The sequence below is a fragment of the Microchirus variegatus genome (genome assembly GCF_963457635.1).
Source record: "Microchirus variegatus genome assembly, chromosome: 5".
Classification (NCBI taxonomy): domain Eukaryota; kingdom Metazoa; phylum Chordata; class Actinopteri; order Pleuronectiformes; family Soleidae; genus Microchirus; species Microchirus variegatus.
In genome coordinates, this window is record NC_139806.1 from 16,562,601 (window position 1) to 16,582,468 (window position 19,868).

General features: G+C 39.7%; 1 protein-coding gene across 1 annotated transcript in view; it reads right to left on the reverse strand.

Annotated features, from left to right (window-relative positions):
• Nucleotides 1–19,868, reverse strand: part of tnr (tenascin R (restrictin, janusin)) — a gene marked incomplete at both ends in the record, with an annotated part of 65,477 nt that overhangs the window by 26,558 nt on the left and 19,051 nt on the right. The window contains 9 exons of the mRNA XM_083890265.1: nucleotides 8,246–8,389; nucleotides 8,715–8,834; nucleotides 11,007–11,273; nucleotides 14,200–14,329; nucleotides 14,477–14,610; nucleotides 16,370–16,459; nucleotides 17,850–17,952; nucleotides 18,537–18,637; nucleotides 19,032–19,122. Coding sequence (XP_083746391.1) covers nucleotides 8,246–8,389; nucleotides 8,715–8,834; nucleotides 11,007–11,273; nucleotides 14,200–14,329; nucleotides 14,477–14,610; nucleotides 16,370–16,459; nucleotides 17,850–17,952; nucleotides 18,537–18,637; nucleotides 19,032–19,122 — 1,180 coding nt within the window. The remainder of the gene's footprint in view (nucleotides 1–8,245; nucleotides 8,390–8,714; nucleotides 8,835–11,006; nucleotides 11,274–14,199; nucleotides 14,330–14,476; nucleotides 14,611–16,369; nucleotides 16,460–17,849; nucleotides 17,953–18,536; nucleotides 18,638–19,031; nucleotides 19,123–19,868) is intronic.

A 19,868-nucleotide genomic window follows, 5' to 3' on the forward strand; every position in this document is an offset into this window, starting at 1 on the left:
CTAGTTTTACTATGTATGCTAGAAATACTATTTCAATTAAATACACATTTATACAAGTTAACATTATTTGAAAGCACAAAAGAAGGCCATAACAATAGAAAATTTTGGGGAGAAATGGAAAAAAAAAAATAAAAAACTTGAATCAAATAATATAGACTATTTTCACCAGGGCTGAATTGTAAAACTAAAAAAAATGCTTTAAATATGGATTTGCTTGAAGACAACATCTAAGAATGTGTTATTAATATTCATCCATGAAAAGAAAACAGACTAATTCACTGCATCTTACATTTAGCTAAATAACCAAATGACTTTGATACTAAAAAAATTGAAAATCGAAACAGTTAAATCTGGATTATTAGAATAAGTCCTAATGATGTGGCTCTTTGCAATCAAGAAGCTTCCACAATTTGATATATAAAATGTCACCATATGATTGGAGTTTAAAGGTCCCATACTATGCAAAATGAACTTTTTAATCATTTTAATACTTATATTTGGGACTCTGGAGGCCCTACCAATCACCAAAGTATGAAAAAAGATGACTCACTCATGTTTTTGTGGTCGTCCTCAGTCTAGGTAAAGGAGATAAAAACATGCGATGTTGACTTCCGTACTTATTGGGACGTCGCAATGTGCTATATTCCTGGAATCTCACGGAGCTCTGCTTTGTCCGTAAAACACGCGAGAGTGCTGTCGAGGGCAACGGTATCTGATAACCTGAAGTCCAAATTCCAAATGCTAACTGCTGTTAGCTCCCAGTAGCCTCTGTGGCTGATTTCATTTCCTGTCCCTTAAGACAAAAGCATGTCACAGACATGTTCATTAGGACACCAGGGAACTAGTTTAACTTGGAGAAACAGGGTATAATATGTCCCCTTTAAAGTAGTCAATAGTCAAAACAGAGAGTGATGTCTCGTAGAAGGACAGGTTAGGAATGATGTTTGAAGTGATGTTGGAGCTGCTGAGGAGGGAGAGACCAGAGAAACACAGGCTCATCTCTGTGAGAAATCATACAGCATCTGATTGAACGCAACTTGGTATATTCTCCCAAGTACAAGAGGACTCCTTAAATATCAACGGTGATTCTACGGCATGGCAACCTATATATAATCCAATGGGGATGTTGGGTAAGTGTTTGGTGACAATTCAAGCAACATGTGATTAAATAACTCAAATGTTGATGTTAATGTCATGGAGACTGTGAAGGTAAAGTAGGCAATGTTGGGGATTCATACTATTGTTAATAGTTCACTTTAAAGTCAAAGCAAATATACCACTCTCTCTTTCTTCAGTGCTCCTTCTGAAGTTCAGACCACACGTTCATGCCCAAGGTGTACTTTATCTGAACCCACTTTTTCAGATCTTCCTCCAAAAGGCAGAAGGCAACCTCGTTACTTTCTTGATCACACAATGAAGAAAATGAAACACAGGAGTCTAATATAGCCATCCAACATATCTCAGAAAAAAACACACAAAACGAAAATAAAGTTGGAATATTTTTGCCCCTCTGAAATGGAATGGAATCCATGAATAAGACAAATGTTTATTTGTCTCTGTAAAAACCTTTATATGAGCATACAGTAGTACAATACTGTGACTCCCACCCTACCTATAACAATTGTCATTTAATAGCTGCTCATAAAAAATTCCACATTGGCTCATGGTGAAGTTTTTGCTGTTTGTTTTCACATGCTCCTGCCTGGAGGTTATAGCTAAGATGTGCTTTTCTGGTTTGTTTTTTGAGCCCGAGACATCACATATCCTGAGGAAAAACATTACACACAGGATCAAAGCTGATAAACTTTTGATTCCTGTGGTGGTTTACATTCTACTTATATAATTCATTTGACCGAGGGTATATGTTCATACGGAGCCCAAAAAGTGTGCTGACTCTTTGCGCTTTAACTCCTTTGGAAGCCTATTTTTCTCACCACTGGCCTTGTATCGACGTATTCTCTCATGCCTCTCTGTGCCTCTTGACTATCAAGCTCGAGGAGAGCGCAGAGCTCCTGCACTTCTGCTTCAGCACATCTCACCTCAGACTGCACTGGCCAATTGGAAGGCTGCAGGCTTTTGGTATTGGCAAAGAACTGCTGATATTTGTCTCTAGGTGATATACACCTAATTCTTTGCTCAAGACTTCCAGCCAGGGTATAACAAAAACAACCCCTGGGTAATTGGCTAGTCGTTTCTTCTTTGGCACATTTTTTTCAAATTATGTTTAACTGCACTGCTTACTGTGACAGAGAGACCAAGGGTGGCAAACGTGAGTTTCATTATTCCAGTTAGTTGACTGTGAATTACTGCAAATCTACAGTATCTTACAGGGTTAAGGAGACATTTCTTCAAAGTCATTACACACAAGTCATAGTTTGAGGACAAAGTTTGGACTCTGATGTTGTTATTGACACCCACAACACAACCCCTTCTGTAGAGCTTTTGTGTAGGTGGGAGCTACCCCATTTATCCTGTGTGAAACTGCAGTGAAGGAGTTATAAAAGATGCGGTCAAGTCGTTTTGATTAATGAGAAGCATGGCTCTGTCAAGTGGGAAACAAATTACTGTAGGAATTATGTAAATGATGAGATAGGTTACTGAGCAAGACTGTGAATATCTTCTGCAGGTATGGTGCATGGACATTCTCTGAATGTAAAGTGGCTCTTATGTCCAATTAATCAAGGATATCTTTATATTAGTGTATTTTAATTTTAGAAACTGAACCTCCTATCACAAGTCAGAAAGTTTGCCCCTTTCACTGTTGTCACAGCTGCCACATGCTTGTGTTGTTGGCCCAGCAGCATTAACTATGTTAAAGGTTTAACAACCCAGTTTTAAATATGAGCCACGGATGTAGTCTAGGTCGTTCTTCGACTTGCATGATCGTTTCTTCTCTCCTTCTAATCATTTTCCAAATCCAAACTGCCGTAACTTCCTGACTCATCATGTTTCTGCTCTCCTGTTGTTGTTGCTTTGTTCGTGCCGTCTCTCTCTCTCTCTCTCTCTCTCTCTCACACCTCTACTTCACTGGCCTATTCCTGCTGCTGATTTTGTAATAACCCCCTGAACCTCAGTGAAATTGCTTATTCCCATTAACATGTCTGTGTCAACAATGCCAGTGGATTTTGTGTCCAATAGCTGGACCAACACGACTGAAAAATGAGTTTTAACAAATGTGTGTCCACTCCGAGTGCCCCACCTCCTCTCTCCTTCACCTCTACCATTTAGCTGGGAATGGTAAAGTTTAATTGCAGCCCCCATTACAGCTATCAAAAGACATGAGGGAAACATTAAGGGAAATGAGGGGACAGTAGACATCAGGGAAATGGATGTTAGTTGGTTCTATATAACCCCCATGCTTTGCTTTGTGAATGTTCTAATTATTAAATATTAATGAATTGTACTTAAATTGCCACTGAGTTCAGCAAACTGTTCTGCTAATAAGGAATGCATTTTGCTCATTTTACTAACAAGGGTGGATGACACCTAGCTCCAATCATCAACTGGCTGTATTTATCTGCTTTTGGCTACAGCATACCAAACTTTATTATCATGACAAGTGCAGTCAGTTAATGCAAAAGTGCCTACTCACAGATATAGAATGTATGGACATGGCCTTACGGTATGAAAAGTGTCTAGGGAGTAGGATGGATGTATAGGTTGATCACCAGGGGGCGACTGTGTTGGTTGCAAAAAGTAATTCATCTGAATGGAAGTCCGGTTTCCTCCCACAGTCCAAAAACATGCAGATTTAGGGGAATTGGACACTCTAAATTGCCTGTAGGTGTAAGGGTAAGAGTGGATGGTTGTTTGTGTTTATGTGGCCGTGTGATGGACTGGCAACCTGTCCAGTGTGTACCCCGTCTTATGTCCCTTAGGATTGATACCAGAGCCCCTCATGTGGAGGGTAAAGTGGATGGATGGATGGAAGTCTATGGGAAAATTAGCCTACTTCTCGCTTGATTTGTAATGTCATTACATTTACCTGAAGAGTTAATGGTCTTAAGTTACTAGTTTCAGGTCGTCTTCAATAGAACATGATCTAAATTTTATTTCCATTTCCATTTAGAGGAAAACAGATGGCACATATATGTCCAATAGGAGGTGATGTCAGTTCCAGATTAAAAAACTAACGTGAGGCAATTCAATTTGCTAATTTGAGGCTTCAAAACGTGCGTTAATTTTGCAAGTGGAAAACTATGTTCACTTTTCATATACAGTCTACACTCACAGACTGTTTATTCTGTAACCAGATGCACATATTACACATTATATAAATGAAAAGCATATATTGTGGTTTCCCCTTCCCAAATGCTACTCGTAGAGTAAAGTGATGCTAAGGTTTATAACCCTGCGACAAATTGAAACCTGCCCATCGTTTTATTGGGGACTATTGGACACGGGGATGTTGCAGTGATGGGACATTTTATAGTTAGTGTACTATGTCTGAATAACACCTCGGCAACACTCCGGGAAAATGCATCAAACTGATCTGTACGTTAAGTCGCGTATTTCTGGAACACCCAAACTGTGCTGTTTGCCAAGAGGTCACGCTGCTCTCTGCTATGTGTTTTGTCATTACGTAGACCAACAGACAGTGCCGTTAGTAAGACACACTGGGCTGTTGCACACCCCAGTCAATCTCGACAACTTCCCTCATTACTGTAGATAGTGCACTGCTTCACTGTACAGGAAAACAAGCTATCAGTGTGTAAGTGTGTCCTGCACATTCACTCCAGAGCTACACTGTATGCGTTTGTGACAATATACTTATACTCATGAGGGCCAGAACACAGCCATACAAATAGTCGTATCTGCTGCACCAGCTGCATATGAGCTATTTGCTTGTAAAGCTGCAGGGGAACTTTTAAATCCTGAATATTAAATTCTGATTACACTCTAGCTGGAGGTAGATGTGTTTCCTCATACATTTATGTGAAACATGAGACAAACACAGCCATTATACAGAATTATCACTGGACATATTCATTCAATAAATTGTCATTAAGCAGTATAATAGAAAGTAAGGGTTATTGTTACATTAACCACACATTTAAAATGATCTAAGTGCATTGACACTTTCCTTACGATTCTGTCTGAGAGTGCACTCTACAGGCAAATGAAGCTAACATCATTAAATGCCTTTGTTCGTAGTTGTTCAGGAAATACTTGTTAGCAATTATGTAATTGGCAGTTAGATGCAGATCTGTTCCCTGCCTTGGTAATAACAGTTTTCTGTGCCAATGATGGTTCACTTGTTTTAATAAACCAGTGTTCCACATGACTGATTATAATGCAAGAGCATCAGTGATCTCTTGTACCAATCACACAGGTGAATGCAAACCTGAAAAAACAACATGGATAAGCATCACTGCACATTTCATTTGATGGTTTTATGGGATATTTCAACAGTAGAATTCATTTTACCTTCTTTTGATTTTTCTAAGAGAAATGTTAGACAAGCAGGGAGGAGCTCAATTGTCTGAAATAGTCTTCCTCCTTACTCCTACCTTCCGTTCTGGAAAGATTGCTACTTAACCTGGCATACGAACACTTTGCTAATGAGCACCTTTATTAATCCTTAAACAGACTCCATTTAGTGTCAGCTCTCCCAAATTCATCTTAGATTGGCGGTACCTGTTGTGTTAGCAAAATAAGATGTGGTTCCTGCTCTTATTCCATCCATTTTGACAATATTTAATTATATAAATCAACAAGTCTTTACATTTTTAGCTCGGTAATGACAGATTATTTTTCTAGTCCTCTGTATAGTTGTTGAAAGTGGCATTAAAATGTCCACTTGGACAGTGTATGATGTGAGGAAAATATTATTTACCATTTCTAACCGGATTGAGTTTGGAGTTATGTTCTTTTCAGGCTATTATAGCCCCAACACTGCGCTCATTGTAAGGCTGACTGATGTAGAGGGGAGCTGATAGCTCGACAGAGATGAGAGGGAAAGAGTGTGAACGAGACTCTTTTAGCTTCATCTTTCTCACTTGATTCTTGAACCTGGCGGCTCCTGGTGAGTCAGGACTCATTGGCATGCAAACACTCCTCCTGCGCTCGTCGCTCCTGTTCTCTGCTCTCCTGAGTTCACAAGCTTTTTCAATCTCTTGCTCTCTCTCTCTCTAGAATGGTGTCCCATATGCACATGCATTTGTGCTCAAGTGAGGTTTTGTGCTTTCCTGACTTAAGGCAAGAGAGCTGGAGAGTTCTCGCGTATAGTGACGAATTGTGAAGATGTGGTGTGGAGTGGGGAGGGGCACGGGGAACAAAGTTTCAAGAAAAAAAGTGAGAGTAATAGAAAGTGGACAAAAAGATGATCGAGAACAAAGAAAAGAAAGAGGAAGCGATACAGAGTGGCACAACAATAAAGGGAGGAAAAGGGAACGAGGAGATAAGCTTCCGAAGAAAGTAGAGAGTCGGGAGTAGGTTCCCAGTTACTGGGTCATGGGATGGACAGTTTCATCTATTGCAATAACAACAGAGATTGCACTTCCTGCATTGTCAGCGGCACCATTAGATTGTGTCTGGTGTTTATGTGCGTGTGAGTCTCTGTGTGAATGCACAAGTCCTTTTGGTTCAAATCTCCCAAAGCAGAGGTTATGTTGTTGTTTGTGTGTAAGTGAAGCAGAAAAAGATTGAAGAGAAAAAAATGATGATGTTCCTGTAGTGTCCAGCACTGTATTGCTAATCTGCCATAACACGTTTATTATGTCCATGCTTGGTCCAATTTCTCCAGTGTTTGCTATTATAAACAGACTTCCTAAATTTAAATTAGCATAACCACCGGCCAGAGTGAGACACTGGAGTCATCTACTCATGTCTCCTATGGCATCATTTAGCTATGACAATAAAAGCACAGATACAGTTGTTCAATGACTAAGTGTAAGTTTTATGTGTATGTTTATGAAAGGTTTTATGTTGTCACTAATCTGATACAAATTGTGAAGAGCACTGAGTGAGCAGGTCATTTCCTTTCCGGCAGTAAATTGCCTTATGAGCCAGGCACTGACTCACTAAATCCCATTCATGCAAATTGACTAATTACAGCTACCTATGGTCATAAAAATGGAAAAACTTGAAATGAGACCAAGAACCTGAGCAACGAATCACAATTAAGAGATAGACTGTTGGAATCCACTGCTCAGATTTGTCCCTTAATAATATCTAACACTACATCACCCAGAGGGAACACACTCTAACTCAGTGTCACCTCTCAGCAAGTTGGTCATGCCATCATCCACAAGATTCTGAACTCCTGTTTTGAAGACTCCAGAATTGTGACTTGTATAAACTTAATCTTCTCTTTTTTCTCTAAATAATTTAAAGGTCCCATATTATGCAAAATCAACTTTTTAATCATTTAAATCCTTATATTTGGCGACTCTGGAGGCCTTATCACCAAAAGTGTGAAAAAAGATGACTCACTCATGTTTTTGTGGTCCTCCTCAGTCTAAGTACAGGAGATAAAACACGCGATGTTGACTTCCGCACTCATTGGGACGTCAAAATGCGCAAAATTACTGGAATTGTTCTCTCACGGAGCTCTGCTTTGTCCGTAAAATACGCGAGAGTGCTGGCGAGGGCAATGGTTTCCGAAAACCGGAAGTCCGCGAAAAGTTCTATTCTTGGCTCTGCAGTACAGCACAGAGTCCTACACAAACTTCCAGCCTCAGAGGATTTATCTGTCCAGTATATGACGGCAATGTGCCGGCTAGAGCCTGCAAATGATCACTTTTCTAAATGCCAACTGCTGTTAGCTCCCAGTAGCCTCTGTTGCTGATTTCCTTACCCTTAAGGTTCGTTTTTAAAGAGATACTATTAAACAAAGCGTTCTGAACAGGGCTGTTTTGGCAGGGTGATTGAACTGCTGAGGTGCTTCATCCTTTTGGTATTTTAACCAAAGCATGTATATCTTCGAGAAATAGGGTAAAATTATGGTATTTTAAATAAAAAATAATAAAATAAATCTATGCAGAAGACCTGAACCGAGCGCATGAGAATATTAACATAGGAAAATGTTTACTGATGCTATATCAAGTGAGAAATACTGTAGCCTCATATTCTCATGGACCATTCAAATGCACTTTCAACCAATAGTGTCGCCCCACAGACTGCAGCTTCTGTGTTGGCTGAAAATGATGCAGGTGGTCACTTTTGATTGGGTAAGAGGAAGCAAAAAAACCTCCCCCCCCCTCCGAAAAAACGCCTGTCATGAAGCCCTTGAATGTTTCATTACCTGTGAAGACGAAGGTGCTGACCACTTTGCTCTCCTGACTCCCTCTGACAGCGTTGAGACTGATCTCATATTCTGTAGCAGGAAACAGACTGGACAGGGTGTAGTTGGTCACATCACTGTCAATCACCACGCTGTCCACTCGACCTGCAAAATACACCAGAGATAAATCGTCCAACATCAAAACCTCATATTTCCTCCACGAGAGAATAATGCTCACTCAAGTGAAGTACATTTTGCACAACAGAGTAAATATTTAATCAATGCCACATTTTAATTAAAAATTCAATTATATTCCACAGATAAAATGTTAGAGTTAATTACACAAGACGGGGTGTGTGACACGGCAAAGCAAATGCCATGTTCATTTCAGTGAAACACTGGAAGGAAATACTGTGCCGTGTATATGTTCATGTTCATAAAATCAATACCTTGTTATTAGAATGCAATAAACAGAACACATGTACAATACCTTTGGCTGACTGGTAAGACAGCTTATAGTATTCAAACGAAGCCAATGGTTTGATCCAGGAAATAGTCACTGCGTCCTCGCTCACGTCTGACACCATCACCTCTTTTGGTGGGTCTATGGCTAGAAGGCGAGAAAGGTAAAGCAAATCATAGTGTGTGGACAATCCATCACATAATTAATCAATCTATTCTAATCCCAGACATAGAAGAAGAGAATACCATGTGGTACAAGTTCAGGAATTTAAATAAACATGTCAAGGAAATGATGCCTTTAGAAAGCCCAAAATATTCAGTAATCCTTGTTTGGGTACATTTTAATCCAAATTTTTACATTTACCTTTACACATGTGCTTGACTGCAGAAAAGTAAATGTATTCCAATTCAAATTTCAAAGAAATCACACATCAAGGATATCCAAACGAAAATTCAGCTATAAGCATTATTTAGAATAAGCAGGGTTCACACCGTTGTTTGACGACTGCTTCGTGTGTATGCTGAGACAATATGGTTGCCATGGAAAAAGGTCAAAGTGATTGCAATATGAGCACATAATCACCAGGTCCTTTAATAGAGGAAAAAATACAGGGACACTTAAGTTGAACAAGGTGGGGAGAAAAAAGAGGAAAGCGAGAGATCTTTTTCATCTCTTGTTGTTGAGAAACCAACCACACTCTGGTTCTCACTTTGAACAGAATAATGGCTGTTCTTCACAAGCACAGGGGGTCAATTTATAACTCTTGACTTTAAAATCATTTGAATTGCAGCTGTACAGAATCAAGTAGCGTTGATGAAAGTTGTGATTATTCATTCTTACATATCTTACTCATTTAGTTTTCTGGAGCAAAAGGTGGCACCCAAGCAAAATGGGTAAAAACTTTATTTTCTCATGAAATTTCCTGAAGGTTACTGACCACCTCTGACAGAAACATCTATGACTGTTACCGTGTCCCTGTAGAAGACCACAATTCAATTTGCTCTCTCTAAGCTAATAAATGTACCCCTTGGGCTGAATCCTGTTAAGATTCCCTCTACGCCCGTCTGTAAGAACCCAACTACAAGTATGGTTAAAACCTGCAGAAATGTTACATGTTTCTAATGTTTAAGTGAAAGCACTAATCTAATTTACGAGGAATGCCAGAGAGCAGCGTCTCATCAGTGCTTGCGTTCAAACATACGAGATCAAAGTAGAACACCAACATTACCACAGCATTAAGACCTGAAACACTGTGCATCGCTCTCAAAATATCCGTCCAATTTCAGTGGACAATCTCAAAATCGCCTTTTCATTGTGTGTGGGTGAATGTTTGAGACAGACAGACAGACAGACAGACAGACAGACAGACAGACAGACAGACAGACAGACAGACAGACAGACAGACAGACGTTGCCAAGCTCTTTTTCTTGTTCATCTTCAGCCCTCTCATATTCCATTTTGATATTTTTTTCCGACAAAAGAAACATCCGACAGGTTTAAATAGCCTCTTCTAAGTCATTTGAAATAAATGTTTTCAAGACTACTTTCAGTCAAAAGCATGTAAATAGGGAAAAAAAATAAATATATATATAAACTGTAATGTTTTATAATGCATTAACAAAAGAAGGAGAAAGCATGAAGGTTCTCTGGCGGGGCTTTGGAAGTAAACTATTTTTTATTAAAAGAAACAAAATAAAATGACGGAGGCTCTCAGAGGAGATAAGAGAAAGTGAAGATTAAAAATATGCAATTCAAATACTGAGGGGAACATAACAGTACAATCAGAGGACTGCTCTTATACGTTAAATGCTACGGTGACAGTAGTCAGTCCTCACACTGAGTCTGTCACTTTTCTTTTTCTTTTTCTCTTAGTCTTTGTTTTTGTTAAAATGCCATTAATGAACACTAGCACTTTTTTTTCAGTGTATAATAAAATGTTTACTCAAAGTTCACATATGTGACAAGAAAACAAAACAAGTCTTTTTGGGAATGTGTCTCAAATAAATACATAAATAGAAGAAAATAAAAAGCTTTGGGGCAGACCTGTAATTACAAAATCCATTGTGCTGTGGCTGAGACAAATTGAAAACATATTTAATTCACTCAAAATGTACATTTCTTACACAAATATCTCCTCTTCCCCCCCTTTCTCACACATGCTTATTCACAGGATGTTTTTTGCCGCTTCCTAACATAGCTGTGTACTGTACATCACCACTCCAACTTTTGTCAAAAACTGTAGTTATGATGATATATTATATTATATATATTTCTGCTGAAATATTAGACATGAATTTTCCATGAAATCAAGTATCTCACCTGTAGTGAGTGTCGCTGTAATAGGCTCAGAGGTAACGTCCCCCTGAATCGTGATTAGACTGACGGTGTAATGAGTGGACGGCAGCAGCCCTTGGACCAGTGACCTTGTTTTGCCGCCGTCCAGAGTAACCTTAGAGGTGTCTGTGCCATCGGCAGAGCTGTAGCTCAGGATGAAGAAGTGAGCAGGCGGCGCTGGGGCGCTCCACGCCACCGACACAGAGTCCGACGTCACCTCTGACAAGTAGAGGTGCGTTACGGGTCTGATTCCTGGAGGAAGGAAGTGTCTTAAGATCATCGGAGAGTTTTCAAGAGAGGACGGAGAAGGAGATGATGAAGAAAGCAATGGAGTGATGGATGGAAGGAGTCTTTGATTGGGGTTTAAATACATTTGAGAGAGTTAGCCACAGGTGCTGTCTTGATGTGAGAAATGGAAGAGGCCACAGATGTGGAAGAAATAAAAGGTCCTAAAGGAAAGAAACGATAGTGGGTCCGTCGATAAGAAGATGTGAATGGATGGCTCACAGTGAAAAACGATGATGACAGCAGATGCTTTTGTCAAAACAGGTGCCCTGAGCAGGAGATGTTATGAGCGAGTGCAGCAGCTGAAACAGCATCCGATCGAAGAGAAATTCAGTGTTAATTAGCCACGTGTTGATGTCAAACAGCAGGTAAGATACAACAACATTGGCTTCTTATCCAAAGTTATATCGTCCAGCAGAGTATTGATACGTACACCATAAAAAGATACCGATTTAACTTTGCTTCACAGCAGCAATAAGACACTGTCAAGCACTGCGCATGAGAGAGAAAGGATAATTATGGAATAAATGTGTCAGAGGAAAGAAAGGGAAGATGAATTGTTGGTCTCGTGTGACGTCCATGGTGATGATGGTTTAGTCGACAATGAGTAGTTTAAGTTTTCTTGCACATTAGATTATGATGTTTCAGTGAAGTTAACTTTCAATGTGAGGTTTCTTTCTTTCTCATTTCATGATTATTCCAGGTATCTGTTGATAATCCTGCAGCTCTTCTGTAACCAACTGCATTTTCAGGCATTTGTACTGGACTAAATGGCAGTATATATAATCATGTTATCATGTTAATGCTTTGGATGTGACAAAACATTTATATGTCATATTATTTATATATTTATCCATACAAGTGTTCATTAAAGTTATTAAAACTAAAAGGTGTTATTTATTCAATTTATTCAAGCATTATATTGTGAAAAGCATTGTAAAAGAGTAGAGAATATGAATAATATGAATTGCGCTTTGAGTAATATGACAGCTGTGACAAATACACAATAAAGGATTTGCAGATAATGAGTCAGAGCAAGTGGTGGAGTGGATTTTACAGTGACACAAACTGAAGGTCAGGTAGTCTTGCTGTAAAGGCCATCTGGGATTCATAGTTTTATAGATTTATAGTTCAACATTTGAATTATTCAAGATGTTTTTTTTTCCTTCATAGTGAAGACAGATGGTGCCAATATGGTCAAGTGCAGAGTGGATAAGAAGCTGACAAGTATTTAATTATCTTTCCTGTGATTCTCCTGATCCGTCAGTTTATCATCCTGTCATCTTCCCAGATGGTTAGAGTGATCCGACTGAAGGAAACCACAGAAACGATGAGGAGCACGATGATGACCGTGATGGTGACAACTGCCACGTGATGACACGTGAAAGGAATGAGTGGATGACGATGATAAAAGTGAGGAGAATAATGACAAATCTGGCAGTAGGCAAATGGATGCCCATCATCTTGACAACACTGTTTGTGGGACTGAAAAACACATCAACCTTTCAGCAAAAATATAACAACAGAGCTGAGCAGACGGACAACGGATCTGACACAGAGTTGGATCGACAATTCAGAGAAAAAGGTAACATCTACTGTCGCATGGCCAAACAGAGTGTTTCACTGAAACGGTATCAGGAGAAGCCAAAACACAACAATTACATTTAGGTGAAATACAGAGGTGCAATTAGGGAACACTTGAAACAAGCTCATTAGCGAACTTGACTAATTCACCATCACTAATTGCTGCTTCAAAGTCGTTAAAGTCCTCCATTTTTCTTTCAGTGCCACTGGCCTTACCTGCTGCTGCAGCACTTGAGGTTAATATATTCACCATCCAACTTCATTCAAACACCACTGTGTTCAAACAGTTATCTGGGGTTACGCAGTAATGAGACTATATTTTGTGTCTAACTGAGAAACTCATGAGTGAATTCTATTGTGAAGGAATTTCAAAATGTATTGGGGAAAACGAGGGGAACTGAAGTGCAGCCTTAATGCTCTTTCAAAAGTGATGTAAAAGAGGTACAAATGGGTGGGGTGGGTGGTTGTATGAAGAGTAGTTTTCTAGATGATCCCCATAAAAGTGCAATAAATTATTTTTACTTAAGAAATTAGTTTACATGACAGTTTAATCCAGCTAAGGCTGTAGGGTGACTGAAAAAGGCAATTGGAAATGTTAATATCAATTGATTGCTGTGTAAGTCTGACTCCGCCTCTGTAGGTGGCGCTGTATCTCTCTATAAACACTAGTGCGGATTGAATCAGTAATGGGACTATGAATCGCGTTATCCAGGTATGAGTCCAACTAAGACTAGCTCGATTTTAGTCAAACTAACAGGTTTGCATGTCATTAGGAAAACTGAATTATTGCCTTAGTTTGACTAAAATCAGACTTTAAAAAAGCATTTAAAGGTCCCATATTATGTAAAATCAACTTTTTAATCATTTAAATCCTTATATTTGGGACTCTGGAGGCCCTAGCAGTCGCCAAAATGTGAAAAACGATGACTCATTCATGTTTTTGTGGTCCTCCTCAGTCTAAGTACAGGAGATAAAACATGCAATGTTGACTTCCGCGCTCATTGGGACATCACAAGATGCTAAATTCCTGGAATTGTTGTCTCACGGAGCTCCACTTTGTCCGTAAAACACGGCAGCATGTCATAGACATGTTCATTAGGACACCAGGGAACTAGGTTAACTTGGAGAAATAGGGTATAATATGGGACCTTAAAACTGTCCAGGGTGTACCCCGCCTATCGCCCAATGTCAGCTGAGACAGGCACAGCACCCCACGCGGAGGATAAAGCGGTAGATGATGCATGGATGGATGGGACCTTAAACACACTGACAGCTAATTGTTTTGCACTATGAAGAGAATTGCTTCTACCTGTGAAGGCATCAATGGTGGCTGCAGTGCTCTGCTGTCTTCCTCTTCTTGCTGCGACAGTGATGGTGTACTCTGTCCCGGGCTCAAGGTCCACAAGAGTGGTGGTGGTTACATCTTTAGGCACCGTCAGCTACAAGGAGAAGAAGCAATCAAACATATATTTGACATCTTCACAGCACAAGGTCAAAGCTTTGTTGACTGCTGCATGTGTTCAACTGAAAGGTCATGCAGTATGTTGTTGTATGTGCTCTCAGCTGATGAATGTCCAGTTGTTTACCTCAGTAGTGACACCAGAGGAGGACGTGTAGGTGACCTTGTAGTGGTCGATGGGGCCCTGGACCAAACCCCACACCAGAGTGATGGTGTTGTCTGTGGAGCCTGTCACAGTTAAATCCATGGGCACATCCAGAACTAAAAGAGAAGCAAGGATGCTATGATCACCAGCCCAGCATTAAGGCAGCATTAAGGCAGCATTAAAACCAGCCCTGCATTAGCATATTACTGTTACACAGGACAGTGCACTTGACTGGGTTCGCACCAAAAGGGCAAGTGACTAGACAATTTAACATATTTCAGGGGCATTGCTCCTCCACCATGACAAATGCCTTCTGACTAAGGGGCAAGTACCTTTTCTTTCATTTACCTTTATGGCTCTTATTTCCTATGAGCGCCCTGTCACATAAGGTGTGTGAAATTATTTATTTTTCATCCGATGACCGTAAACTTCTTTTTAAACATATTTGAAATTCAATTTTGCGGTTCAAAAGATTACCTTTTTTTTTATTAATAAGATTTATTATTTCATCTGCACTCACTACCACAGTGTGTGCACCAAGCTTCATTTTCTTTCTGCAATTCAGAGACAATTTTCTGCAGCATATGTATTTTGTTTCTGTTTATATAATATATTCAGTTTGTCATCCTCTTGTTTCATATAGCTGCATTATGCTCAAAAAATATTAAATTCAACTTTAAAGTACAAGAAGTTAAAGCAGATGCAAAAAAAAGGCAGAATAATTTTTTTATAATACACCTTTCATTCTGCAGAACATCAAATGTCTTTTTTTTAATAAAGTCCAGACAAAGTCACTTCTCATATCCTGCTGATTTTCATGTAACCCGTGTTGAAGGAAATATGCATTAATTCCAATTTTATTTTTATTTCTAAGAGTAATTTTGAACAGAAACATTACTTTAGTTGGTGATAATTACATCCATAAATCACACACAGCATTTGTCCATTTTATATAATTGTATTTGGTGTGGCTTGACATCAAAGGAACAATGATTATTGATGGAACTCTATATTAAACTAATGATCCTACATTCTGTATTCCAGTCATTTTGTTTGCCCAGTAAATCATCAATGTGCATTTCTGATCTAATCTTTAGCAGCACTCTCTGCCAGAACTGTCAGCTCTCTGTAAAAAAAAAAAAACAGAGTTGGAGGGAAAAGAAAAACAGACAGAACTGAAGCCATTGTTCATGGAAACAATTCTTTCAGCTTTCAACCGCTCACACTGGAGCTCATCTGTGTGCTCGGCAGACAGATGCTCTCTATCTTTTGAAGGTGTTTGGGAAAGATACGGTAGATGTAGAACATTTTCAAAGTTCAAAGAAAGTGCACATGATACTTGTGAGGCAAATGAAGACATAATTTTGCCAAATGCAAAATACCTTCATGCCATTAAAACTGGAGAAAGTCTGTGCTCTGCAGTGATAATAGGACAGAACAGCGAAGCACATCCTTTCTCTAACATTTTAAGCAGAGGGTTAAACAGGGTCTTTATCTTTTCATTCAGCCAAACAACTCATGTCAAAACACAATAAAAATTCTGATCACTGATCAAGTAGAGAGGTAAAGTGGGGGCCATAAGTGAAATGTTATTCATAATTACAGCTTTTAAATGCTTCAAAGGAACTTTGACCCAAGCCGGCAACATAAAACTGTCACACACCCCCTAAAATCAGCAAAAGTCATGCCAAACGCGGAGCACTGACCCACAGCGCAAGCTGTGAATTACAAGTACAGTGACAAATGGGCCAGCTAGCTGGCCGCGATGCTAGGATTTCAAGTGCAATGCTGCTGTGTTTCACTTAGTATGTCTTATAAGCATGAACGGATCACTGGGTTTATAGACTGTGATATACTGTACAGCAATTCACTCACTGGTCCTGGCGTTCATTGTTGCTGGTGTACTCTGCTTGCTTCCTTTCATGGCTGAGATGCCAATGCCGTACTCTGTGCCTGGCAGCAGGTCTGAGACACAAAGAGAGAACCAGCAACTGATTCAACACACAATATATATTCATTAATTCATTCATTGTCTACCACTTTATCCTCCACATGAGGGTCGCAGGGAGCTGGAGAGTGGAGACAATCCCAGCTGACATAGGGTGAAAGGTGGGATATGCCCTGGACAGGTCACCAGTCCATTGCAGGCCCAACACAAAGAGACAAACAACCATTCACTCTCAGATTCACACCCGCAGTCACTTTAGAGTGTCCAATTATCATGTACATGTTTTTGGTCTGTGGGAGGAAACCGTCAGATCAGGGTGCTTCTTTTTGCTGTAAGGCAACAGTGCTTGCCATGACTCCATTGTGTGGCCTCATCAGTTAAAGCTCCCAGAGAGTGGTCCTATTGCACATATATGAGTTATGGAGGTCTACTTACATACATTAACTTGTTTTTATGGTCAAAAACTTCCTAGTTGCTGCAAACGAGCCGACTGAAATCTCACCCCCAGAAGACAGACTGTGTTGTGATTGGGCAGCCAATGAGACCTTCCCAACTGTCTTGCACAGGCCCCCTCTGGAATAATGGATGCAGCGCTACTCATTATCAAAACATTGTTAAATGGCTTCGTCACGACTCCCCGCCGTAGTCCATCATTGACCCGGAGTCGGACCCAGAGTCAGAAGACACTCTCGGAAGTGAAAAACCTCCACAATGGACGTTCTTCTTCTTCTGCGGTTCAATGTACGCAACCTGATGTGCCCGGACTAGTGACCGGAGCAGGAGGATCTGCTGTTCAGGAGACAGGACCCTGACGTAACGATTCCAGGCTTTTTCAGACCACTTGCAGAGCCCAAGTATACAATAAAACCCAGCATTCTCAGCAGTGGCTGAATTGTTTGTTTCAAAACTTTAGTGCTTCATAAACGAGCTAATGGTGCAGATACACACAAAAAAAACAGTGTTACTTGGAACTTCCGGTCCATGGGCGCTTTAAAAATCAATTCAAATAAATCCAGTGAGTTTCTCATGCAGCAGAAATAGTGATGCTGACATGAGCAATGAGGAGCGAGCAGGACAAGGACTGACAAGGATTACAAGAGGAGAAAGGAATGTGAGTAGAGGGAACAATAATTGTGAACGGCTGAACAGAGTGACACAAGGACCTTTAGGTTTTAGTCTTATGGTGGCCGTGCCCTTTTCAGCACTGTGGCCTTTCAGCAAAAACATCCCAGATGACCTCTTCTTTCTGACAAAATACCCACAGGACAACAAGAATTCCCACAGATACAATCAGTAGACTGTCACCAAAGTGTTAACACACACACACGCACACACTGAAGACCACATTCCCTTTCACATCTGCTTCAGTACACATTAGATGCAGCACATTGCCACCTTCCCACTCACCTGTGAGTGTGGTCTTAGTGGTGGCTCCCTCATTGCGTGGTACAATGACTTTGTCATACTGATCTCCAGCCAAAGTGCTGTACACCACCTGGTAACCTTCCACCTTCATGGAAACGGTGACAAAACCAAACTTGTTACATTAAAAGGAAAAAAACAACAACAACATGTTCACAGCCAAATCATTTTCACCTGCATTGCTGATGGCAGATAGATTAAATGGTTTATTCTGCACCAGCTCAGAATGCGATTTGACTCTCTGTCAACACTGCAAAATCATGAGGCTGAATACATTTGCAGTTAAAAGGCATCAAGACGGCTTCATAAGTATGGGTGTGAGGTTACTGAGCCCTAGCAATATCAGTGCACCTACTTAGAGCAACACAATTATTTACTTTGTTTAAATTCAGAGCCAAACATTAGGCGTTCACTTGCGTGAGAGAAATCCAGACTAACCTGTTTGACAGTGTGCTCAGAAAAACTAAATTCCGACAAACGGTAAATAGGGTGAGTGTGTGGGAAGGGTCGAGAAAGTGTGCATATGATCATGGTTGAACATAATGTATTTAATTGACTTTTGCTTTGTACATTGTTTGATGTTCACTACATCAGAATACACCCAGCTAATCAACATATATAAAAGCAACAACAACAAAAAAAGGTATTGAAAATAAATATTCAGCTCATTACCTCCGCTTCACTGTTATCCCACTCCAGCTCAAGGGTGGTAGAGCTCTTGGACACAAGCCGCAAGTTCTTGGGGGCATCGATTTCTGAGAAGAATGATAAAGCTGACAATGTTGGGGACACTGAGACCAATTCTCAGGGATTGTGAACAAGCAAACATCAGCAGTTTATCTGTCACAGACACTGCTGCTGTCAAACAGTCTTCACTAGACTTACTCTGTATGTAGGAAGACATCGTTTCTAAACGTATTTGTTTATTTTTTTAATTTGAATAAATACTTATTCAAAGTTTTCACAAAATAATGTGTTTTCTTTTATAAAGGCAAAACAAATACATATTACTGTATAAATCACCTTGAACAGATGTTCATTACCATATCACATATCCTGTAGATCAACAGTATGGTAAACATTAGGCCATATGTCTTCTACTAATTTTGGTCTGCAGGCGCAGGGTTTCACACAGCTCTACCACATCTGCTTGCTGTCAGACCTCACCCGTAGTAAATTCAGTGGAAATGGATCCACTCTCGTTTCCTTTCCTTAAACCTCTGACAGAAACCTCATAACGGGAGCCTGGACGCAGAACCTGTGGTAGAGAAGATAAAAAATAATAATCATTTTGTCTGGTTTTGGCTGTCAATTCTTTCTCTCTTACTATAGTCATCATGTCACATTACCGCTTCCTCTAATAAGTTGGAGTGGGTGTCATTTAAAACTCATGTTGGTGAGTGTGGAAATTAGTTATTGCATATTTTTGTTTGCAAATATTATGTCCTGTGACTATCCTCAATATGTTGAATTGTATGTTTGTATTGGACTAGTGTCGGAAAATGTGATGATTGCTTTTCCATCTCTGCAGACATACAGCTGGGAAATGTTGAGATTATGCACACGTTGCACACATTCATAGCTCAAAGGGCTAGAGAAGACATTCATTGACATAATGTCTTCTCTAGCCCCTTACCCTAATCTTAACCATCACAAATAAGTGCCTAACCTAATACTAACCCTATGCCTAATACCAGCTCTTAGCCCTGAAAAATAAATTTTTAGGGTTGTCAGAATGTGAAGACCAGCCAAAACGTCCTCACTTCCTTTGATATATATGTCTATGTATAATATACATATATATATATGTGTATATATATATTATATATACATGTATACACATGTATACACATGTATACATACATACATACATATATGTGTATATATACATATATATATACACATATAAATATTTTTATTTTTTTTGGGTCCTCACAAAAATAGCCATACAAGCGCGCACGCACTCACACAGAGAAAAACACACACCCACGGAGACAGAGAAAC